Source organism: Melospiza georgiana, chromosome 11, assembly GCF_028018845.1.
Source record: "Melospiza georgiana isolate bMelGeo1 chromosome 11, bMelGeo1.pri, whole genome shotgun sequence".
Lineage (NCBI taxonomy): Eukaryota > Metazoa > Chordata > Aves > Passeriformes > Passerellidae > Melospiza > Melospiza georgiana.
In genome coordinates, this window is record NC_080440.1 from 11049120 (window position 1) to 11073794 (window position 24675).

Below are 24675 nucleotides of genomic sequence, written 5' to 3' on the forward strand. Positions count from 1 at the left end.
AAAAGACAACCTGGGAAAATTATAACTGCCCAATAAAAGCATTGCCAATTGAGGACAGGCGGCCTCCAGGAAAAACCCAAGCATTAGGACACGAGCTTCATTTCCCTTTCAAAAACATCCCCCAATATTCCTGCTGCTGCATGCTCACAGCTCACGTCCCCTGTCACTTCCCCATCCACAGCACTCCCAGACTGTGCAAGGCCAGGTCCCTGCCAGGTCAGGAGTACAGAGGAAGTGGTTCAGTGCCAGCTGCAGCAGTGCTGGAACCCCTCCCTGCATTGTTCACCTGGGCATGGCTGGAATTCCCCGAGTGCCCCAGTCCCATGACTGCTGGCACGGAGCACAGCGAGCACACGGGACCAAGGGCTTTCCAAGCCTGGCCTCTCCACATAACTTGGGATCAGCCAAAGATAACTGCCTGCCTGGTACTGCTGCAGGACAAGCTGAGACTGGACTGCCACAGGTTCTGCTGCTGCAACTCGCTCAGCATCCCAGGGGATATGACCTTCATCCCCTCGGTGCCTCCACCAGCCCACAGAGAGAGCTTTGCAAATCTGACATTGCCTGCAAGCTCCTTCCAGCCCCCCCAAAGTTGGGTCTCTCTGCAGCTGGTGGCAGCAGGTGCTGCCCAGCACCCTGCCCTCCCGACAGCAACTGTTGGTGGCAGGGCTGGGGACAGGCTGCAGGGCAGGCACGGGCTCGCGTGGCTTTTTGGGGGGACAAAGGGAGGCTCTGTCTGCACGCAACAGTCTGGACAAATGCTGGGCATGGGAGCTGCCATCCAAGGAAAAGCCAGACACAGCAGTGACTCTGGCCTGACCTTACCCCGGCCCAGATGGCGGGATCCGTGCCCCTCAGCAGAGCAGCATCCATTACAGGGGGTGGGGAGGGAGGCCCCCAGCTGTCAGTGCAGCCCTTCCTCTCCCAGAGGAGATGCCAGAGCTTCTGCAAAGGGCAGGGGGGACAGCAGGCTGCACCAAGCCTAGGGTGGGTGTTTGCCAAGGGGACAGTGGGAAGCACCAAGAGTTTAAAAGCAGAGGGATTGCAGCCACTGCTGAAGGTTGCACCCTCCCACACACATCCTCCCCTCTGCCTGCAGGAGCCACCTTGGCTACACTCTGCTGAACCCCTGCCAGGTATCGCATCCGCTGGCCGGGGACACGCTGGTGCCACTCAAAGACAGGTCAGCAGCCCCTGCTCAGCCTCCTGCCCTGCCTCCAGCCCTGGCAGCCAGGCAGCAGGATCAGGTAGCTGCTGAGGCAGCGCTTCGCCAGGCAGCCCCTGCCGCAGGAAGGAGGGCTGGGCTGCCCACCTCAAGGTCACTGCAGGGACAAGGAGAGCACCTCGTGGTGCAGGACTTGGAGCCTGCAAAGTGCTCCCAGGCTGCCATCAGAGAGCTCTGCAAAAACAGGGGATCTGGAGGCTCCAGGCAGGATAAGCCTATAAACCTACCCAGCATTCCAGCACTGAGACAGGACCAAGAGCCATCTCTTGAGTCTCATCAGCTCCACGTCCTCATGCCCTGCAGGGCCAGAGAGCCCCACCAGCTCTTTGGGGCACCAAGTTCAAAACTAGGAAAAACAAAGCTTGAGAAAGCCCTGAAGGGAGGGAGGACACTCAAAATACACCAAAATACAAATACATGACCTGCAGTTACGGCTGCAGCATGCAGCCCACACACCAACCAGGTACCCACACTAGTTGACCCCTTCCAAATGGCTCTGAAGGTGCAAAGACCAGGGAAAAACTGAAAAAAAAGCAGTTAGAAGAAAATCCAAACTGCCATCTAAAAACCAACCACCAACTCCTCTAGGTAACTGAGGAACGAGAGGTGTAACACTGTCCCTGTGGCTTTTTGAACCCTCCTCCCACATGCTCCTCCCTTCCCATCTCCATCTAAAAGCTCCCATCTGGAGCCCAGAGCAGGAGAAGCCTGCAGCAACCTGACACCAGTCCCTCTGGACCCCTCATTGATCCGGAAGGGAGGACGGGCTGCCTCTATCCCGACAGCCTTGCTGCCGCTGTGCACCCTCCAAGGACTGCAGAAAGACAAGCAGAACGTGTGGGGCTAGAGAGGACCCCTCCATCATGCCCCCCACCCCAACATGTGCTGCCCATGCCCCAAAAACGCTGCTAATAGTCAGAGGCACAGGCAGGTCTGTCAGGGGAACAGGGGCAGAGCGAGTAGGATATATGGGGGCTACACAACAGCATCCTCCTCCAGATTCCTGCCAGGGAAACCACCCTGCCTCCTGCAGGGCACCCTGGCTGCACAGGCCAGGAGATGTAGCAAAAATGCAGAATGCGGTGCCCAAAACAGAGTGCTGAAGCACCTTACAAGTCACAGAGAGATGATCCAAACCCCCCAGCCATGCTCTGGTCCGTAGCAGGGACCCTAGCAGGACCTCCACATGGCCTCTCCGTGGCTGAGGATGTGTTAATGGAAGCTATGTTTACACAGGGCATGTACAGCTGTAATTACAGGCATGATGTTATGATAACAGGAAATCCGTGCCCTGTGGAGATGCAGGCAGAGAAAGGCACGCATGGAGCTCTTTGCTAATTGCCACGAGCAGCCTTTTGTGCCCAGGCAGGGGGCAGGAAGTGAAGGCTCCCCCTCGCCAGCCTGGAGCCATCACACCCACCCTGCCCAGGTCAATGACAAGGCCAGATGGACAGAGGATCCAGATGGACAGAGGATCCCCATGGCAGCTCCAGGGCAAGCCCAACTGCCCTCGAGACGTGACAGGATGGGCTCTGAACAACCACCAGCGAGGACTCACCTTGCTTATGTCATAACCCTTCCAAAAGGGCAGAGGTTTTGTAAATTCAGTTGGCAGAGAGAAGCAAGGGGAAATTTCCCCTCATGGGCCCTTTGCACATTACCCCAAATATACCAGGTCACTCTATTATGGAGGCCCAGCCCAACCAGTACCCATGAAGGGCAAGGGCTCATCCCTCCCCATGAGCACCACTGAGGGCTTTCCTACCTTTTTGATCCTCCCGCTCCGTGTGCCCGCAAAGACAACAGTCTGTCCTCTGTAGTCATAGGCAGCCACTGAGGTCATGCCATCTTCCTTATCCACAAACAGAGGGGTCCCCTCGATGGTGACAGTCCCGCCCAGGGGCTGGTTAAAGTCCTGGCCACAGAAGTTGTCGTCGATCTGCAGCGGCTGTTGGAAGAAAGCAGAGGAGAGATGAGATTTTTGCCAATGCCTCAACACGTTGGACCTCACAGATGGCAATCAGCCATCTCCTACCTTCACCCCACAGCTACAGCACCACCTTTGGCAGCCTCCTACAGCAGCCATCCCATCTCACTAGCCAAGGGAAGCCATGGGTTGGCATTTCCCTAACATTGCCTACACACTGATGTAAGCCATTGGGACAGATGCACGGCATGCAGGCCCTCTGTACATTTGAACAGGCCCTGCAGACCAAGACCAAGGCTCTCTGTCCCCTGCATCCTACAGAGCAGCACTTTCAAACACAGCAGGAGCCAGTGGAGCATCCCTGCTCCCCCCTCCATCCCCATCTCAGACACGTGGGATGCCAGCACAAGCTCCCCAGCGCACACACATTCCTCTCCTCCTCAGCCCAGCACTAGCTTCAAAAAAAAAAAAAAAAATCAGCTTGGCAGCGAGGCAGGAGGGGCTGAATGCTGCACCCCAGCCTTCCCCCAAAGAAAAAACACTTCCCAGACAAGGCCATGCCAAGGCAAACAAGTCAGGGCTCCTGGAAGAGCTTCACTTCACATAGCAAAGCCTCCAGCAAACACCCTACCCACCTGCCAGCCCTGTTCCTCCTCCCGCAGGAACGTCTTTGGGAAATCCCCACATTTTTTCCATGCTGCCTTGCCCCAGACAAGGGCCTGGCTCAGCCAGCTGCCTCCTCAGTTCAGATCAAACCCACAGATCTGGGAGAAGCTTTTGCAAGCTTTCCCTCTGCCTGGGGAAAGGCAGAAGCAGGGCTGCACTGGCCTCTGTCCACTCTCAGGGTTGTGAGAGCATGGACTTCTTTCAAGGACAGTGTGATGATGGGCAAAGCAAAGACAAAGGGATGCCCCCTGTGAAAGCTGAGATGCAGGCAGGGGAGTGGGACCAGCACCAGATCCACAGCATTCACCCCTACCTCAAGCATCCTCACCTGACCTGCTGAGCAGAACAGACCCTGCCACAGCTGCCTGGCCTGGGGGGCACATGGGCCTCCCAGCGTTCCCACATGATTCAACAGCCTCACGTGGTCACACAGCACCAGCAAAATCCCCGCTCTGTCCCAGGCAGTGAAGGGCTTTGCCCAATCCCCAGGGGGGGCAGCAAGCCTGGATGCAGGAGGGTAAAGTGGCAAGGCAGGCACGGCTGACAGAGACAGCCTGCTCCGGTCACGGGATTCTTCCGCTTCACAAGGCTCCTTATATAATTTTGAATTTAAAGGGGAGAGAGGTTTTTTGGCAAGCAGCAGGCTCCAAATGCATGCCAGTCCCCAAGGGGTTTTAAATCCATACCGCATGTGCACAGAGCATATGGGAAAATGCCGAGCTCCCAAGCTCCACGTACGCAAGGGCAGTGCAGAGCTCTGCAATTCCCACTCATCTCTGCCTGGGAAGCCAGGATCAGCCCAGACTGGCTCCCACCAACAGGCACCCATGTGGAGGGGAGAAAACACAGCACTTTTCCATGCCCCAGCACAATACACTTGCAGCTTCAATGGCATCGGGCTCCCACAGCCATGGCAGGGCTGCTCGCCCTCCTCACCATGCCACCATTCCAGCTCCAGGGCCAGTGGTCTCAGTCCCTACTGCAGCAGGAATTCAGTGCTGTGTCAGCCTTCCAAAAGGGAAGGAGCAGTCACACTCAGCCCATCAGACACACTGGGGATGCCCCCTCAGTTACTCTAACTTCTGGTTTTGGGTGTTAATGTACAAAGATCAGCTCCCTTCCCCGCCTGACTGTTGCTCATGCTTCCCTGAACTAGGGGAACTCCTACAGCCAATCATGACAGACACGGGGATCCCCAAAACAGGAACATGGGCACTGCACGTCTCTGCAACCACAAAAAAAAAAGAGGGAAGGGAAATCACAAGCTCTCCACTCATCCTCTGAATGCCAGCCTTGCCCTCTCCTATCCACTGGCCAACACACACACTAAGCATCCTCCTCTGCATTACGAGAATAGGAATTTTAAAACAGCAGATCCTAGAAAATTATCTTCCTAATCACAGAGTGAGATGCGATCAGTGCTCCAGCTGACACAAAGCTCCCATCCAAATACCTGGGATTCCTCAGCTGCTTTGCTGGGGAAAAGATTCTGTCCCCCGCAGCCCAAATAAACCCCAGCACCTCCCACCCAGCCATCTGCAGCAGCAGAAGGGTTCAGGGCAATGCCACAAAGGTATTCAAGCCCCGGCACCCCTGGGTGCAGGTTCTGCTCTCTCTGAGCTCGATCTGCAGCTTCCCCAGCCCCGCGGCTGCTGAATATGCAAGAGGAGAGATGTTGATGGTGTTTACTGCTCTCTGCTTTGTCTCAACATACTCTCTGGGAAATGACAAATACAGCTGCGCTCTGGGACCGAGGAACTCCCGCCGCCGCCATGCCGACACCACCTCGATAAATAATTACGCCGACAATTAGCTCATTAACAGCAAACTGCCTCGTTAGGGAAGCGCGGGCGGCGCAGAGGTCGGGCCAAGGGCGGCAGTGCCGGGGCCGTGGAACCCACCGACAGAGCCCAGCCCTGGCAGATGCGGGCTGCGGGCAGAGCCCAGGCAGAGGGACGGAGGGCAGGATGGACAGAGGGACAGCTGTGCCCCAGCCGGTGCTGGGAGGGACAGACAGACACCACGGCACGTGGGGGACAGTGACCTTGCAGTGCATGAGCCTGCGGATGCTGAGATCCGCAGGAGGCATCGGGATCTGCCCGCTCTCACATTTGCATGGATTTTTGCAGGGACGCCAACCTTTAGTCTATTGCATGGGGGGTTGCAGTGTTTCCTTTGGGGGTTTGGGGTTTTTTAAAAATTATTTTTATCTTTTGTTTCTATTTCCATGCTTTCCTTTGGCACCCCTCTCAGTTGCCCCTGGCTCAGACACCCCAGGGCAGATATCTGCACAGCACAGCAGTCTTCTCTCTCCCAGCACTATTTTTTCCTCCCCAAAACAGGGTCAGGAAATTCGGATTTCCTGGGGAAAGGGACCTGAAGGAGGGGGAAGGCAGGCCCACAGCGAGCAGGAGCGGGTGTCTCCTGATATGCCTTGTCTCATTGCCTCTCTTCAAGCCCACTTACGAAAGCAATGAGGGAGCAGACAGCACGACAAGGCTCGCATCACTCAGCATTATTAATTAGCCAGTAATTCGCCAGTTAACACCATTATAGGCTCACCCCCTTCCCCCTGTGCACCTCCAGGGGCTGTGATGGAGGATGTGGAGGGATGCACAGAGCCAGGGAGGAGGTTACAGGAGGCTGGTACAAAGTGCCAGGCTGGGATGCCAGGCTTTTTGTGCATTAATCGCTGCTCAGGAATAATCCGAGTGTGGTACAGTTTGTTACCACCTGCATTTCTCTGGCTGCCCCGGAAAGGATTTGGCTTATCCTGGCCCACTTTCAGCCAGTTTGTCACCAGCCATTGTCCTGTGCCAGCAAGCTGGGCAGCAAGCCTTACTGAGGAGTCAAAACTCATTTTCTCCCTGGGATAGCCCAGGGAAAGCTGATGCCACATCCCACTGGCTCCAGGCACTGGCTCTGCCCACACTGCCAGCCCAGGAGCCAAGGGCTCCAGGAACTCTAAATAACTGCCTGCTGCAACATCTGCACTCCAGCTGCAGCCCAGTGCCCCTTCCCAGCCCTGCTACACCAGCCCTTGCTCCCCCCAGTTTGGGGATAGGAGCACTGGGCAGATGTGCTGAGCACATCTGGCCCCAGGCACAAAGACCCCCCCAGCCCTGTGCTGCACAGGGGAAGGAAAGAGCCAGGCTACACAACACCAAACCCCTCTCAGTGAAACACTGGGAGCAGCAAAGCCTCTGGAGAGGTTCAGGGGCAGTTTAGGCAGTGGGGCTGGCACAGGGAAATGGCCTGGGTGCTTCCACAAGGTGCCTCTGCTGCATTTGGAAGTCCATGCTCAGGTCTTGGGTCTCACACCAGTGTGAGGAGTCTTCCTACAGAGCCAGTTCCTTCCCCTTCTCACTTCCAGATCACAGCATCCCAGAAAAAGGGAGAGAGAAATGGGAAGCAGGAATTCACTCCACTCACCAGCACTAAAGAGGAATCACTAACATCTCCTGAGCTATCTGCCAAGCCTGGTTGCCTCTCCTCCCAGCTCCAGCACCAGCTCTAGAGAATTCAGCACTGGTGATGAGTGAGTATCCATTGGCCCTGCACTGCTTGAGGTCTGAGAGTGCAGTGCTGACAAAACCTCCTCCAGCATGGGCCAGCCTCAGCCCCTTATTGCCACGAAGGAGCACAGCAAGAGAGCTCCTTGCCCATTTCCATATGGATGGGGTGTAAATCCCAAGCAGCTACTGACTTGAGCAATTACATTTTGCCTCCTTATAAATTAAAAAAAACAGCATATCCTTTATTTTCTGGCCAGTCCTCACCTCCAAGACTGCCATGACCCACCCTAGAGGTGGCTTTATTTTATTAGGGGCACAGAAATTCCTGCCAGAGGGAGGCTACATACTTCCAGTGGTCTAGTTTGGCCTGTGCACAACACAGCAAGGAGCTGAGGGCTTGATTTATGATCCAGTCACATCCTGCCCCACTCTGCCTGGCAGCTGGAGAAGGACTGGGACAGAAAACACCACCTGGAGGAGGGTGTCACTCCCCAGCCCAACTCACACAAAAGCAGGAGCCTCCCCATCACAGCACACATCCTTCCACCCCACAAGAGCCATATCTGCAGGACCCAGAGAGTACCGGAGATCCACTTACTCCCAGGCAGCAATCCTGGGACCATCCCTGGAGTGCAGGGGGGCAGAGCAGGCTCCCCAAACCGGGGGATGTGGGGCACTGGAGAGGTGAGCTGGGAGCACGGGAGGCAGCACTGAGCAGTGAGCACAGAGCAGCTCCACGGCAGAGCCAGCAGCTGCACGGCCCAACAGGCAGCCGTGTAACGATTTCATCATTTTCCAACAAAATTGAATTAGTTCAAAGCCAAAATCTGATTTGTGAGCCCAGCGCTCTTGACAGCAAACCCTTTACTTTGTCAGGCAGCTGTTAGCTGTCTCCTTCAGAGTGCAGTGAGGACGGTGGGAGAGAGGGCAGGGCTGCTCTCAGGGACGCCCCTGCCCACCTGCCTGCACCCAGAGCTCTGCCTGAGCACGCCTGGGGGCTTGCTGATGGGTGCTGAACACCAACAAGCCGCACCTGGGGGAGGTGGGTGATAGCAGGTGGGTCAGGACCCCCACCAGACCCTCCCAAACACTCACACCAGCAGCCCGAGCCTGCCTCCGCCCCGTATCTGACCCTGCTTGGGGACTATCCAACCTGTGACCTCTCCATCACCAGGAGATGTAGCCTACAGAAACTACCAGTTGTTTGTAACATTGCCCAGAAAAGAATGCAGTAACAGTAACAGTTCAATGAGAAAACAAACGCAAGAGCCAAGCTGGGAGGTCTCCTGCCCACCAGGACTCAGAGGTCCCACACTGAGCAGCTGACACCCAGGTGGGAGCCAGGCAGGAAAACACCTCTCTGGGGACAGAGGGAAGTGTTCTATCAGTTGGGAATCATTGTTCCAGGACAGCAGCACCCACCTCCTGCACCTATGCATGACAGTTTGCACTGGTCACTCCCAAAAGCCACCCCACTGACAGTGCCTTGTGCTCTCCCAGCACCCCATGGAGAGGATGTGGTCCCTCCGTGCTGAACATCTGACCAACTTCTGCTGGGACCACCAGCCTCCCCAGCTCCCTCCCAGGGTCTGTGCTCCCTGTCCTGCACTTCCTGCTGCTTCCAACACCTTCTGCTTGGCCACTGCCAAGCCCCAGGTGACAGAACACCCACAAATGCTCTCTGCAAGGGACTCCACAGCAGAGCTGCAGCAGATGCCCTGAGGCCTGAGCCTACCACCCTTCCAGCCCCAACTCACTGACACTGCCCATATCCACAGGGAAAACACAGCTCAGGTGAAATCACCGGGGAAGGTCCAGCTAGAGAACACCACCAGAAACAGTCTGGCTTGAGTAAAGACAGGTGGGAACTCACCGAGTTGATGCAGCCCAGCTCCTTATTCAAGAGCCAGGGCAGGGAGAGTTTCCCTTCCCCTCTGTAGCATGACTGGATACGCTCCTTGATCTTATCCTTGATCTTCTTCAACGTGAAGAGGCAGAGCACAGACTCCTTGGGAGGCTTAACCCTATTTTTCTGGCCCTGGGAGAAGATGGTGAAGAGGATATCCTCCTGCTCTGAGATGCCCAGGTACTTGGCCAAAGCCTTGCCAGGCTTGGTCAGGTAGGCGTCCTGGATCAGCCGGTACTCAATGCCGTCCTGCACGCAGCCAATGGGGAATTCCACATAGGAGTAGAACTTGGGGTCATCCACACAGAGGCGGACGATCTTGGAGGTGAAAAACTGCTCCCCAGTGGAGTCGGGAGAGGTCAGCTGGGTGTCCAGCTGCAGGGTCAGGTAGTAAACAAACTGCTCGCTGCTGAAGCTGTAGATGTAGTAGATGTCAAAGGTGGGGAACTTGGAGAGTGTATCCGAGGGAATTTTGAGCTGCGAGGAGACAAACTCATCCTGGTAGACGAAGCCAAACATCTCCGCGTTCTCCTCGTTGGCCATCAGCTTGCGGCTGGACAGGGTGGGGAAGTACTCCGACTTCCCGTCAATGGGCGTCCCAATGAAGAGCTTGTTCTGCCCGTTGAGCACCTCGATGATGACGCCGGACATGGTGCCCGACTCGTTGACGCTGGAGAGGTAGTGCTCCTTGCGGTGGTGGGGCTCGCCCAGCTTGAAGAGGTCGTCCAGCCGCAGGAACTGGCAAATCCCCTGGGAGGCACTGCCGCAGGCGATCAGCCGATTCCCCGAGTAGTCCACCAGCAGCAGTTTGTTGACGTTGTTGGTCGTGACCAGCCCGTGCGGGCAGGACTGGACGCTGGGCGGAGGGTAACACTTCTCATTGTCCTCCACGGGCCCCGTCACGTGGGTCCTCAGGAGCGTGAGGTTATTGGAGAGCTTGTAGATCCGATTGACAGCCCCCACGTAGACCTCCCCAGTTTTGTTATGGACCACCAAGTGTGTCAAGCTCCAGTCTGTAACCGGGAAAGTCCTAAAGGGAGATTTGGGGCTGCCTGCCGCCAGCGGTAGCCAGGTGCTCCCCAAGAGCAGCAAGGTCCAAATGTGGATGGACAAGTGGTGCTTGAGCCAAAGGAGCCACATTGCAGCAGCCTCACATCCAGCCAAGGCCATGCCCAAACCCAGCCACAAAATAAATAGAAACAAACCCAAACTAAAGGGATGGGGGAGGGAGGAGGAGCTAATGGGAAACACTCTCCTCTGCTTCCTCCGCGCTCCGCATTCAGGGCATCGTGGGCGTGGCCAGTCCAGTCAACCCTAGAGGGAGAAAGACAAGAAAAGTGGGGTTAGGAGGCTTTCCTGCAGTCTCAAGCATGTTCCACCCCACCCAGGAGACTCTGCTGCTTCACATTTTTCTAGCAGGCAGAAGAGACCCTGACCTGCTGCCCCAATCCCACTCTGTGGCAGTGCTGGGAATGGATGCAAAATTCCAGCTAGCAGCAAGCACAGCCCAAGCCCCTACACAGAGGGGGATCTCAAAAGCACCTTTTAAAGGAGTTGAGAGAGCCCAGAGCCCTGGCATGTTGCCCACTATCCTGCCACCTGCCTGCCAGGAGGGGCATGGGCAGGAGGGGTTGGAGGGAGCACAGGGGCATGGCAAGGACAAGCCTGTCCTTCTGGCATTTCTATGCATTAAAAACACACATCCAGACATGAGACAGTTGGTTTGAGAGGCTCCAGAGGGACAAGGGGCACACACAGGGGGGATGGAATGCTCTGCCTGCTGCTGTGCCACAGCTGGGGCTCACCAACAGGGAGCAGCCAAGCAATGGGGAGCCGCCAAACATCCCACACCAGGGTGACCTCTGCATCCCAGCAGCAGGGAGGAGATGGCCACAGGAAACCAGTGCACAGTTCTGCTCTCTGTGTCAGTTCAGCAGCCCCTCCATGATACCCCATCCCTGTCTTCTCCATCCACCCCCCCCACACAGGCACAAGCACCCCTAGACTAACCTGGGGTTGTGTAAACCCCCCTGCAGCACACAGCCCACCCCACCATCACAATCCATCACAATCCATCCCAATCCATCCACCCCAGGTGGAACCAAGGCCCATGGCTGGGGCACCAGCTCAGTTTCCCAGCCAGTGCAGATAAGCCACTCCAGAAGGGAGGGAGGAGAAGGAGAGCCTCTCCCTCTCTCCTTATCACCCATCTCTGACTCAGCCCAGGACAACCTCCCAGAGGATCCCCGGCAGGGAGTGGCACAGGTAGGAAATATGGCCCGCGGTGACTGGCAGCTCTGCAGATCCCAGCCAGGGCAGGGCAGGGCAGGGTGTCAGAGGGCAGCCAGCTGCCATATCAGCAGGGCTGAACGCTGCCCCACCCTCAGCATCCTGCCCTTGGCAGGGCTGTGGGACCCACCAGCCAGGCCTCATGCAAGCCTTGGGGGGCTGCATCATCACTGAGCCCTACGGCTACCCAAACATTCCGAAGAGCATCCTTCACTTCTGCTGCTCCCCTCTCAAGCCACAGAGCCAGAGAAACTTTTTTTCCCCTTCTCCAACTCCTAGCATACACAAGACTGCCCTCTCCTCTTGCCTTTCAGGGCAAGCTCAGCCCTGGCCACCCCTGCAGCCCTGCCAGCTCTCCTGAGCCCCAGATACGTTGGGCAAAGCTTCTGCACCACTTCCACACCCTCTCTGCAGATCTGCCTCTGCCCACAATGCTCCTCACCCTGCTGTCTTCCACTTCCCAACACACCCACCTCCAAGGCAACAGTCTCAAGGGACATTGGGACAACGGCACATGAGCAGCACTGGGACCAAGCCCAGATGCCACAAAGCTCCATGGGTGTGGAGACAACCAAAGCACCACCCTGGAAATCATCCCCATGGTCCTAATCACCCATTCCTACCACCTTTTCCAACACTGGAAACCTCCCAGTAAAGAATAGGTAACAAAACTGTCAGGGCAAGGGCACTCCCAGAAGACACACACGCTGCTCGGAATCTTCCTTTTTCTGAGCTTGCTGGTAAGAGAATAAAGAGAAGCACCCCATATCAGAGCTCATTAGCCCCAAACCACATTGATGTGGGACCGAGTGGCACCGTGAGCACAAACCCACTGGTTAGCCCAGAAAGCCACAGCCCAGCAGCTGCAGGCATTGGGGTTTCCTGAAGGAAACCAGAGAGTGGTTTCCCACCCACTGGCACAGCTGTCACCAAGGCACTGCTCCCACGAGGCTGAGCCCCTCAGGAACAGCACAGTGGCTGCCTGGCAAGGAGACCAGCACCAAATTCATGTGTCAGTGACGTGCCAAGGAGAGAAGGAACAGGGAAGATGGGGAAGGTGACAGTGGGAGATCGGTGCAGCGTGGGGATGCCAACCAGAGCATCTCCTGCCAGGATGAGCACGACAGGGAACTTGCTTTCTTGGTGCATTTCTATGATTCACTGCTTCTATTTCAGGAAGTGGGTGAGAGAACTAGAGGTCGAGCTGCTGCCACAAACCAGGGCTAGAAAGCCCAACAGGAGATTCCCAAATTAACGTAGGGAGCTGCAAATCAGAAGTTGGAACGAGAGCAAAGTGAGGCAGAGCTGGGGCAAGCTGAGAGATGACACTCTGCAGAGCTCCTCAGAGATTTCTGCTCCTAAATATAATGCAGCAGCAACATCTCGTCCTAGTGACCTGACACCAGTGGTGGCTTTGTCCAGTAAAAACCATCAGTAACGATTAATAAAAATAAAACAGCACAAATAGTTGGTTTGTCTGCTTTTTTTGTGATTCAGTGATATGGGTTCCTGAACTTTGAACTAAAGCAGGGCTCAAGCCCACCATGGTGCAGGCAGCCCTGCACTGCTCCCTGCCCGTGGAGCAGCAGCCAAAGGGCATTTCCCTGCTGTCACACAGCCTCCAAGGGCCACAGAGAGGTCACAGGGCAGCTAAGGCAGGGCAGCTCCTCCCCTGGCACCCTCCTTAAACCACAGGGCACCCAAACCCCTGGGGCTGCATTCAAGTAGCACCCCGCCCTGGGGTCACCCAGTCCAGGGCCACCAGATGACTGTCACCACCAGGAAGCAAGACCTGCACCACAAACACATCCAGAGCAGTCCAAAGGCATGGAAAACCCTGGGCAGATATCCTGGCGCCAAGCCCTGCCCTGAAACAGGCAGCAATAAAATAATTCACCCCAGCCCTGCTGCATGCATGCCAGCTGGGAGAGCAGCACCACAAATGCAGCTGGCAGTGCTGCTGGGCAGCAAGTGATGCAGCACAGACTGAGCATCCCCAGGGCTCCCCCCACAGAGGGGCCACACCACAGGCCAGACAGCACCACAGGCTTGTGTTTTGATTTCCATGTGCACACACAAACACATAATATATGTATATACACACACATGTATTTATAGAAGGAAAGCAGCCTTCAGAAACAAAGCCAGCACAACAGCCAAATCCTCCCCAGTCCCCTTCATCCCCCCTGGAAAGGACATTTGCTCACAGTTTCACCTCAAAGTGGCCACAGTGAGATGGGTGCAGCCACTGCAAAACTCAGATGGGGGTCACCCACCTCAGCAGGGCCAGCACCCACAGATCCCAGCCTCTCCCAATGAGCCCTTCAGCAGCCCCAGGGATGCCAGTGCCCTCCTTCCTGGCTGCTGGAGAGCTGGCAAGGGGCAGCAGCACTCATCCCCCCAGGCTGAGAGCTCCCTGCTCCTGCAATGTGCCCAAAAACCTGTGCTTGGGACGGGAGATCACACTTTGGGAAAACAATCACCACTTTTGATAGCACAAAGCAGGAGTACTGGGATGGAAAAACTAACCTTAAAAGGCAAAGACTGGACAGAGAGTTAAGGACCACCTCTCCACTCATCCAGGCAGCAAGTCCAAGAGTCAGCACCAGCCTGCAGAGCAGCAGCCCTCGGGGGAGCACCCACAGACAGGGTTTAAACATGCAGACAAGCACAGAGGTGCAGATCTGGCACTCACAGACCCGCCTGCCATCCCTGCTTTTCCATCAACACGACCCCAGCAAGTTCTCTCCCAGCAAAACACCCCAAGAGCTTTATAGCCTTGCACTTTAGCAAGGGAGGTTGGAGGAGAGAAGGTGTGGGATTGAAAACCCCCACATAACCCACCCACAAAAGGGGAAATGGTATCTAAAGGGCCTTTACCTGTAATCCCTCCGAGCCACTGGCTGCTCTCAGCAATGAGAAACAGCCAAGCAGGGACCAGCTACAAGCTGCCAGTAATTAGCAAAGGGGAGAGAGGGGAGATTATCCAGGGGAGAAAAAAAGCCTTCAGGCCACAGGAGAGGCAGTCTCACCCCAGAGTTGCTGTATTTTTAGGTTCATCTGGCTGGGAAAAGCCTTGCAATGAGGAAAGCCTGGTGGTGGTACAAATTGGAGCTGCACTACACATGCGATTGCTGCAACAGGGCTAAACTTTAACTCCTTCTTTCACTGCATGCAGTCATTGAAAACTATTTGGTTAGAGTCCCTCCCTAGCCAGTGAGTTAAATCATTAAAAACCTTATCCCTGGCTCAAACCACACCCTGATGAAATCAATAGCAGGCTCTGAAGCTGCCCCAATCTCCATTACTATCACCCAATCAAGAATATCTTCAGTTTCTTCCCAGGTTCCTGCCATCCCTCCCAGGCAGGGGCTGAGGACTCCATCCTGCCATCCACCCCAGCTTCCACTCCTGCCCTGCAAGGATCTTCTGGGCAAAGAATTCAGCCTCTTTTGTTCTGAGAAACATGACAAGGAGAAGCAGCCATCCACTGCCCAAAGGCTCATGAAGCTTGACCCTCAGCAAAAAGGAGCATAAAAGAACAAGCAGTGAGGAAATTAAATAGCATTTCTCAAGTGCACAATTCCCCTTCTCTGGTCCTCTGCAAGAAGTCATGTCACGCCAAGAACAGCTTGAACTCCAGAGCAGCTCTGGAGCCACTACGTGCACTCACCACTCACCACTGCAGGCTGCTCTGCAGAGAGCCCTTCCAAAAAGGGCTCACAAGCATTTCCGAGCTGGAAACCCAGGCTTCCACAACCACAGCGTCCCAAGGCAAGGAGGCACATGAGGACAGCCTCAGCAGCCCTTCCAGGAAAGCAGGCATGGACAGAGACCTTACACATTTCCCAAATCCGTACACCAGGAGTGAGAGCTGGTGGCTGTCCTTTGCCTTATTCCCACAACTCACCTGGGTATCACAGTCCATACAGGGCCCTGCAAGGGCTGCTGAGGGGTTTTCTGTTTGCAGCCCACGTGCTGGATCTGGGCTTCCCAGGAGAAAGTGCCCCCCACCTTCCCTTGTGCTCCCTGCAGCCGAGAGAGGAGCACACAGACCTGGACCAGTGCACAGCCCGTGGGCATCATCCACACAGGACACAGCCTGCTGCTTCCCATCCTCCTTCAGGAAGTCTGTCCATCAGTTCCTCCAACCCCTCTGTGCCTCTCATCATCCCCAGACCCCAACCCAAGGCACCAGCACACCAGCCATGGGACTGTGGCTTCCTACTATCAACACCCAGGTCAGTTCAAGGCTTCAAAGACCAGCCTGATGTAAATTTTGTCACCTCAATCAGGACCAATTAGTAACATCTTGCCCACATCTTAAGAGCAGAGCAATGTAGTACAGACCAAATTCCCTGAAGGCCACCTCCCCCTTTGGCTTTGGCCCACACACTCTCAGACTCTGATTCTCACAACCCATCAGCCCACTGCCCCACATAAATGTCCCAAAAACCAGCCCTGCTGGCAGAGGTCACCTTGGTCCAGCTGGACCTGCAGAGACCCAGAAGGTCACTCACAAGCAAGGTCTCTAAACAGCAGGGAAGTCCAACAAGAGATCCTCTGGCCATCAGCATCCTTCCCCTGTCTGATCTCATTCCCTGGGGAATAACACATCACTCATCATGTCTCACTCCCCAGCCTGCTGCTCCACACCCCTCACTGGGCCAGGGCAGCCACAAACACAAGTCATGATCTTACCCTCCCCAGATCAATGCCCCTCTTCCAACCCAGCTCTCCAAGCTGCATTTTCACCTCTCTGTCATAAGCACTTTCCCCAAATCCCAGAGGGAATCTGGAGAGATCCCTCTTGCAATGGAGCACTGCCACCCGAGCATTCCTGGTTGCTGGATCCCCTCTACTCCAGCAAAGTGAGCTCATTCTGGGGTTGGTTTAATCCCAGCTAAGCTGAAACTCCCATGGTTCTGCCTGGCCCCTTGCTGACACCAGCACTTGTGCTGTCCTGTGGCAAGCCAGGCACGACTGCCATCACATTAGTTCTGATTAAAACAACCACAAAACTTCTCCAAATCAGTTTTCCCAAGCCACGTGTTCTTCTCCTTCCCCTACCATCCTTCCATCCTTCCCCCTCTGCTGTTTCAGTTATGCTGCCCCAAGAACCACAGCTGGAAACAGTTCAGGTCCTGGCTCTGCTTCCCCTGCAGAGTTTCCAGCTCAGCATAGCCCCATGTTGTATTTTCCCAAGGTGAAGTGAGACATCCAGAGAGAGAGAGCAGAGCCTCATCTGGCAATGGGACAGGCAGAGAAAGGAAAACCCCCAAAGTCCCCCCACAGCAACACCACCACAGGGAAATTGTTCTGAGAGTCCAAAAGAAGCCTCATTCACAGCACCACGGGCAAAGAGCATCTGATATTAACAGGGAGGTGCCACAGCAGTGGCTGTACCTGCACTCTGCTTTCCTATGGGCAGTGCCAGCACAGCACACCCCACCCCAATTTCCCACAGCAAGGGGGTCTCACCCACCAGACCTGGCAGAGCACACTCCAAAGCGTGGGTGCAGCCATGAGCTGCTGGCTGGGAGGGAGAGCAGAGCAAGGCTTCTCCTCCTCCTGCAGAACCCAGCTGCAGCCCCAGGCCACGTTAGACACGGGCACCACCTTGCTCTATGGCCTGATGCCATGCATGAGGAGCTGAGATTCCAACAGGCATCAGCATCATGGACCGGCTCCTTCCATGCAGAGCCGAGAGGAGGCGGCTGCTCGCCTGTGCTGGGAGGGCTGCCCGAGCACCTCTGCCAAAAACCCACTCTGTGCTAATGAAAGTGGCTGGATGGCAGCTCCAGCAAGCGCCACCACCCCCACAGAAGGCCAGGGAGCCATACAAGGCACAGCCAGTGGGCCAAGAGGTCCTGCTGTGCTGGGAGCTGACACCTCCCCGGCACTGTGGCATCCCTCTCCGTGCAGAGCGGGACCTCTCCCGCATGTGCCAGCGCCCCAGGGCACCTCGGCTGATCAGGAACAGCAGCAGCAGCCCTGGAGGCCGGGGCCGCTGGCAGCGTCATGGGGCTCGGCAGCGGCTCTCCTTCGGAAACGGCGCTGCTTCCCTGCCTTCCTCCTCCCCCATTTCTTCCCGATGACATCAGCCTGAAAAACAGGTTCTTGACTTCAGCAGGGCTCATCGGGCCGATTCTGGTCCCGGCAGAGAGGGAGAGCCCCCCCTTGACTCCAGAGAGGAAGCAGCCACGCAGGAGCCGGACACGGAGATAAGCAGCAGCGGGCAGGCAGGGACCCTGCCAGCATGCCAACACTTGTAGGAATAAAAACCATGGAGAAGGAGATGAGGGTGGAGGGAATGCAACACTGGGGAACAGATATAAATGTTTTACAGAGGCCATGGCAGCTGGAAGCTGGGGCTCACACCCCGGCTCTGACACTGCTCTGCCGCAGGGCAGCCAGATCTACCCAGTGCAAAAGTCAAATCCCAGGGCAGGGCAGACTCCCATCGAGCTCCAGCTCGCAGAGCCCAACAGCAAGCCCTCGGGCTGGCCAAAATCACAATGCAGTACTTAACACCATCCAGCAAAGCCTTCCGAGGGCCACAAAGCTGGACACGGACCAGCAGGGAACACACAATCCTGCGAAACATCCTGCCCACCAGCCAAGCTCCAAGATTATTTTTAAACTCCTCCTAAAATATTTTTGGGTTTTCCTCTTCCCCTGTTGAAACTAACAGTCCGCACAGGAAGAGCGAAGCAGCCGCCCGTACACAAAGCCCGGCCGCATGCACAAAGCAAACAACTTGGTGCCATTACAATCACCTGCGATGTTATCGGCAGCTCTGACGGGGTCGGCGCTGGCAGGAGGAAATGTGGTTTTCACATCGTGCCACTTGAAACGAGTGTGACCGTCCTTCCTCCCCCCTGCCCCCCGGCAGCCATGCCAACACCCTGGTAAAGAGGGGGAACAGCCCGTGGACGTGGGGCTACACACACAGGAAATTTCTCCCCCTAACACAGGAATTTATGTCTTCTCTTGCCAGGAATTTACTTCTGTGAGAGAGACTGAATATTTTGACAAACAGTTGTTTAACTAAACGCATAAAGTAAAGGATTCACAGGGCTCCTACAATGACACCAAGACTTGCCTGGATGGGGAGGTGAATCTGCAAAGGAACATGCCCCCAACATCGAAGCATCCAAGCTTCCCAATAATTTTGGGAAACCATCCCCGCTCCCAACCCTTCACATGCCAGACTGCATCTCTGCTCCTCCAAACTCCCAAGAAAACATGAAGAGTCACTCAACATTTATCAGTTCAAAACACATGTGCAATTAGCAGGATTTTTTTTTCCTCCCTCCAGTATAATTATACATGTTTTAATGCAATTACCACCCCTGTATTTTGTACATTAAACAGTAGGCAACCCAAGGAAGAGAGACGCTTTTATTTTTCTTGGCTTTGCCTTCCTGAAAATAACACTATGTTGCAAAATAACTCCGGAAGACGGGCTTATCTTCACCAGAAAAAGAGGGAGAGAAGAAAACAAAAAAAAACGGGAAGAGGGAAGGAGAAATCTCACAAACAAAAAGCGGGGATTGCAGTGTCCCTCCACGCTACCCTCACCCTCCAGTCCCCACACAAACCTGTACCTGGAAACCGCCCCTGATTCCACAGACAGGACTCAGAAGCAGCCTCAGCCCTTCGCCATCGCCGACAGAAAGGAAAACTGGACCAAGAGAAGGACAGAAAGGAAAACTGAACCAAGAGAATGGTCCTGGTTACTCAAGCTGGGGTCATTAGCCGGATTAAAGCGCCGAGCTCCGGCCAGCAGCACGGAGAGCAAAGTGCAGCTAAACTGCCCAAATTGGATTAGCAGCGCTCCCAGGCCTCTGTGCCAACTTGGCTGGCAGATCGAGGGATGCTCAGGATGAGGAGGTGGGCAGCCAGCCCCAGGGCTGATCTGCAGGCTGCCGGTGGGGAGAGGAGGGATGAGGAGGAGATGGTCCCTGCACAGCAGGTCCCCAGAGCCACACAGCCAGTCTCTGGCACCCCTGGCATGTTCTCACCTTGGGCACTTTCTCCCGCAAAATCCCTCACAATCTCAGCTCAAGGAGCAAAGAGGATATGGCACCCTGGCTTGCACCAGGCCCTGAGCTGAACCCAGCAATAAAATTCTCCTCTGTGCTTCAGGCAGCTCACGAGGGTCTCTGGCCCCAGGCACAGACCAGCACAGCTGGGCACAGGCCAGGGCTGCATTTGGCTCTCATTACACCGAGACACCATGGGGACAGAGCAATCACCCAAAATAGTCCATCTTGCACCATGCAAGGCAACTTCAGAAGAGAAAGGAGCAAAAGTGTTTATGGAATGTGAGCCTGATGACCTGGATGTGGAGTTTTCTTCCAGACTCGAACATCTTGACACACCAGCAACAAAGAGGAGGCGTTCCAAGCCTTGGCTAAAGGGAAAATAAACTTTGAGATGTTTTTCATTCAGGTTTTTAAATGGTGGCTTCCACCTGGAACAACGGCTGGAGGCAGCCACAGAGGGCTCAGGGAAGCAAGGCAAACAAGGACACCTTCCTGTGTCTGGCTATGCTCTGACAAACCCATGGGAAGGTGTGGGCTTGGACACAGCACATGGCAAGTGCAGGGCAGAAGAGCCAGGACTGCCCATGCCTGGCACTGAAACCACCAAAACTTATTTATTATCTGCAGCTTTTCTCCTCCATGAGGCACAAAGTGTTTGCTCAAACGTGACCTCCGAGCATAGCAGGCAGACCATGTTGGGGTATCTACACCCCAGGCTGCACCCTGGGGAAGGCTAAGAGGGCATGGATGAGGCTGTGGGTCAGGGATGGTGTCAGAGCACACATATTCTCACCAAGTACCATTTATCTGTAGTGGGATGTTCCCCAGAGCACAGCATGGAACACTTCCCAGGTACAGCCAGAGAAGAAGCTGGTTGTCTCCAATCTAAAGCCAAACCAGCCACCTCACCAGTGGATGGTGGCAAACCCTTGCTCCTCCTCATTTTGCATGAAGCCATGGCACTCAGCACCTTGCTGGGAAAAGGGGCCCCAACCCAAACTCAGGAAAGTTAAGGAGTCATGGTACATGCTGTATGAAGGTCCACATCACTCATAATTCCCAGCCTTTGGGCCTTCCTCTACACACACAGTACATCACCAAGCCATTCACTGGTCAAACCCTGGCTAGGAACCCTCTAATCACTAGTTTTTTCCACATAGCAAACAAACTTGAAGGAGACATTAATGGACCAGAGACGACAACAATCTAAGTTCTCAATACGTGCATTCCACCAGTTCAGATCAATGAAAAATTCAAGCTTGCAGGCAGTGAGGATGGCACTATGGGCATTGGGGCAACCCATGCCCACCCTCCTGTCGCTGCACAGAGACATGGCACCACCTCTGCTGTCCTGACTCTTCCAAGGCTCCCCTTCCATTGACCAGAGGTGCCAAAAACCATCACTGACTCCTCACTGGGGACACCAATGACCAAGGCACCAGAACACCCTAACAGAAAGGCAATTACAACAAAGCCCAGCGGGACTCAGCAGCAGCCCGGCAGGGTGACGCTCCCCGGTTCGAGGAGCCGCTGTGCCAGCCCGGTCTGCGCTGCTCGGGAGCTGCCGGCTCAGGGCTGGCTCCGGCTCCCTCGCGGCGCTGAGTGCTGCAGCCGGCAACAAAGGCCCTGACCCACACTCAGCACACAGAATAAACACACCCGAGCTCCCCTCATTAACTCCGATCCCAGGGCCAGATCCTTCGCTTTGTTCGGCAGAAGTGAAACGCAGCGAAGGCGCGGCAATCACCGGCCCGGCGTGACACGGGCACGCAGGGAGCAGGGCCGGGAGCGGGGCCGGGAGCGGGGCCGGGAGCGGGGCCGGGAGCGGGGCCGGGAGCGGGGCCGGGAGCGGGGCCGGGAGCGGGGCCGGGAGCGGGGCCGGGAGCGGGGCAGGGGCAGCCCCGGCCCCGCCGTGGAGGAGGGGAGGCGGCGCTGCCAGCACGCAGCAGCAGCGCCGCTTTATCGCCCTTCCCATCCCGGCTGCGCTAAGCCCGCTGAAGCACGCTCACCGCCCGGGAGCCGCCGGCACGGCCCCGGCCCCGTCTGCAGCGCAGTTCCGAGCAGTTTGTTTATCTCTGCCTCGCTCGGGGAAAGGGCTTTGTGTGACGGAGCACAAGCGCTCTGCTCCGCGGCTCCGTGCGCCAAGGCAGATGCCTGCGCTCTGCTCCAAATCTGATGCTTCTATTAAAAAAAAAAAAAAAAAAAAAAAAAAAAGAGCCAAGAGGGGAAAAACTCTCCCCGGCGCTGCTATTACCGTGCTAAACAAAAGCAATGTCGCCAAAACTTTAATCTTCAGGGTAGCAGCTGCAGAAAGCCCAGGCACCCAGTGGAGCAGGAGCCAGGCAGCCCCCGGCGCTGCCTCCCCGCAGCCCCCCGAGAGCAGCGAGCGCATCCAGGCTTGTCTCTCGGAGAGCCACGGGCGGATGGGGAGCACCAGATCACACGCATGATCGGGGATTTTGAATCCAAACTTCCTTACCAGCCTTCCTCACAGCCCCGTGTCGCCACACCGCTGCCGGCACCGGCATCCACTGGCACCAGCAGATCGCTCGGCGGCGAGCGGGAAGAAGAAAAAAACCTTCCCTCCTTGCAGCCACTTAAGAAATTATCCATGCATCCTCCCAGAGGCATCTGCCCCACTGCTTTTCCTTGGCTTCTCCACCTTTCCGCCCTGTTCGGTCACCAGTGTCTTAAGAGAGAGACATCGAGTCACTCATTTTACCCACTGAGTATATACAAAAGACCCTGGGATTGTTCAGGAAGCAATTAGCCGCTGTTCAGAGGAAAATGGTGTTTTCAAATGGATAACCTTTGATGTAGTCAATAGCCTCAGCTCCTCTCTTTTTTTTCCCCTTTCTTTTTAATTCTTGCAGCCGCACACGAAAGAAAATAAAAAATAAAAAATTTAAAAAATAAATCCAGCAAAAGGCTGATAATTCCCCCCGACACAGCTCTCGCTCAGCAAAAAAGGATTTTCTCGCAAGCTGGAGGAAAAGCAGCTTCGGGAGGCGGCTCATCTGCCCAACTTTTCTCCCCTCCGTGTCCCGGAGCATACGAGAAGGATCATGAATATTCATCCCCCCCCGTTAGCAGGTTCTGCTTTTGTTTTGTCCTCCCCAAGCAGAAGCCAGGGGGGAGCTAACAAGTGAGGTTAATGCCTGTCTTTTCTCTCCCATCCGTCTCCTCTTTAACCAGTGACCTTCATGTTAAGCCCTGTTTACACACCAGCCCCCCTCCCCTGGCTCCCCCTACCCCGGCGCTCGGCCAGAGGCAGAAGGAAGAATTTTCCCCCAAGGAAGACGAGGGAGGAGAAGGCGATTGCGGGATTCCGGGATTTATTTCAGCATGCCACAGAGATTTTGCAAATCCCTCCCCGATCGCACGCCGGAGCTGCCGCGTGTGTTCGCCGGGCTAAGGGAAGGGGCTAAGGGACCCCGCAGCCGGCTTTATCCGCCGCCTTCCCCGTTCACACCGGCGGCGGGAGGCGCGCACCGGCGCAGCCCCGCACAGGTACCGCAGCCTCCCACGCCTCGCTCGGAGCTGCCCGGCGCTGCGCTGCCAAACTACAGCGCGATCACAATAGTACCGATCGCAGCGAGGGAACGGCAGCCATCTCACCCCATCCCATCCCATCCCATCCCGCAGGGCGCCCACGGCACCTCCCCGCCGGCTGGGGAGCGGGGAGCGCGGAGGGAACGGCGGCGCTGTGGGCTCCAGGACGAGCCCAGCCCGGATGCCGCGCACCGCGCCCCGGCGGGATGCGGGATGCGAAGCGGCGAGAATACGTGAATGGATACGGGATAGCACAATGCGGGGATGGCAGCGGGGACACGGGGCAGGGCGGACACAGCGGTGACAGCGAGGATGGATGCGGGGCAGCGCGATGCGGGGATGGCAGCGGGGACGCAGGGCAGGGCAGATCCGTGATCCAAGGCGGCCAGCACGGAAGGGCTGAGCCCGGCTCACGTTCCCAGCGGTGCCGGACCCGGCGGGGCTGGGGCAGCGAACGCCGCCGAGAGCCGGGGCGGGAGGGTGCAGCGGAGAGGGAGGGAGGGAGGGGAGGAGGGAGGCGGCCGAGCCCCGCCGCTACACCGGCTAGGGAGGCACCGCTGGCACCGGCTCCCCGCGGGAGCGCCCCAGCCCGAGCAGCTCCGCGATGGGAGGCGGCCCCCAGCCCGTCCAGCCCGTACCTGCCCGCTCCCCGGCACACAGCGCCCCGAGACCCGCGCGGGGCGTGCGGCGGATAAAGAAAGAGGCTCGGTCCCGGCTCGGTTCTGTCCCCCCGCGGGAGGCGGCTCCCGGAGCCGCGGGGCGCAATGCGGGCTGGTCCCGGCGGCAGCAGCGCGGCGCCGGCCCTGCCCGGCCCAGCCCAGCCCTGCCCGGCCGCCGCGGCCCCTCCGCGCCCCCCGACGGGGCCGCCGTGCCCTGCCCGGGCCAGCCCCGCGCCGTCGCCGCGGTGCCAATAAAGCCAAATATTTTAGGGGAGCCATAAAGCCAAATCCGCGTTATTTTTAGCGAACCGACCGATCGCGCTCATCGCGCCGCGCCCGAAAGTTGCAGCCGGGTTACTCACGGCTCCGGTCCCCGCTCGCCTCCGCCGTGCCAGCCATAATTGCATTCCACACCAAGCCGCCCGCCGGGCCGCCGCCGCCTTCTCCGCCGCCGCTGCCTCCTTCTCCTCCGTCCCCTCCTCCTCCTCCTCCTCCTCCGCGCCCGCCTCCCCCCGCCGCCGCCGCCGCCCGGGGCTCCGCGCCCGCCTCGCTCTCGCCGCCGCCGCTGCCCCGCATGAATGGGACGGGGCGCGGGGCCCCGACGGAACGCCGCCCGCCGCGCGCGCCCCCGCCGCGCGCACGCGCGCACGCCCCGCACCGGCGGCGCGAGGGAAGAGCCCGGGGAGGCGGGCGCGCGCGCGGGGCCGCCTGCAGGGGGCGCCAGAGGCGGGGAGGGGGCGGGGCCTGGCGGGGTGGGCGGGGAGATGTGGGTGGGGCCGCCCCGCCCCTCCCGCCCTTAAAGGGGCGATGCCGCGGGAGGGGCCCCGCTGAAAGCAGTCACGGAGAGCGGGGCGAAGATGGGACCGCACCCACCCGAGTGTCCGC

At 57.0% G+C, this 24675-nt stretch overlaps 1 protein-coding gene across 1 annotated transcript in view; it reads right to left on the bottom strand.

Annotated features, from left to right (window-relative positions):
• The window catches only part of PLXNA1 (plexin A1), a 111402-nt gene extending 87132 nt beyond the window's left edge, over positions 1-24270 (bottom strand). The window contains exons 1-3 of the mRNA XM_058031725.1: positions 24153-24270; positions 9207-10553; positions 2991-3173 (exon numbers count right to left, since the gene is read on the bottom strand). Coding sequence (XP_057887708.1) covers positions 2991-3173; positions 9207-10409 — 1386 coding nt within the window. The 5' untranslated portion in view covers positions 10410-10553; positions 24153-24270. The remainder of the gene's footprint in view (positions 1-2990; positions 3174-9206; positions 10554-24152) is intronic.
• Positions 24271-24675: the final 405 nt, after the last annotated feature.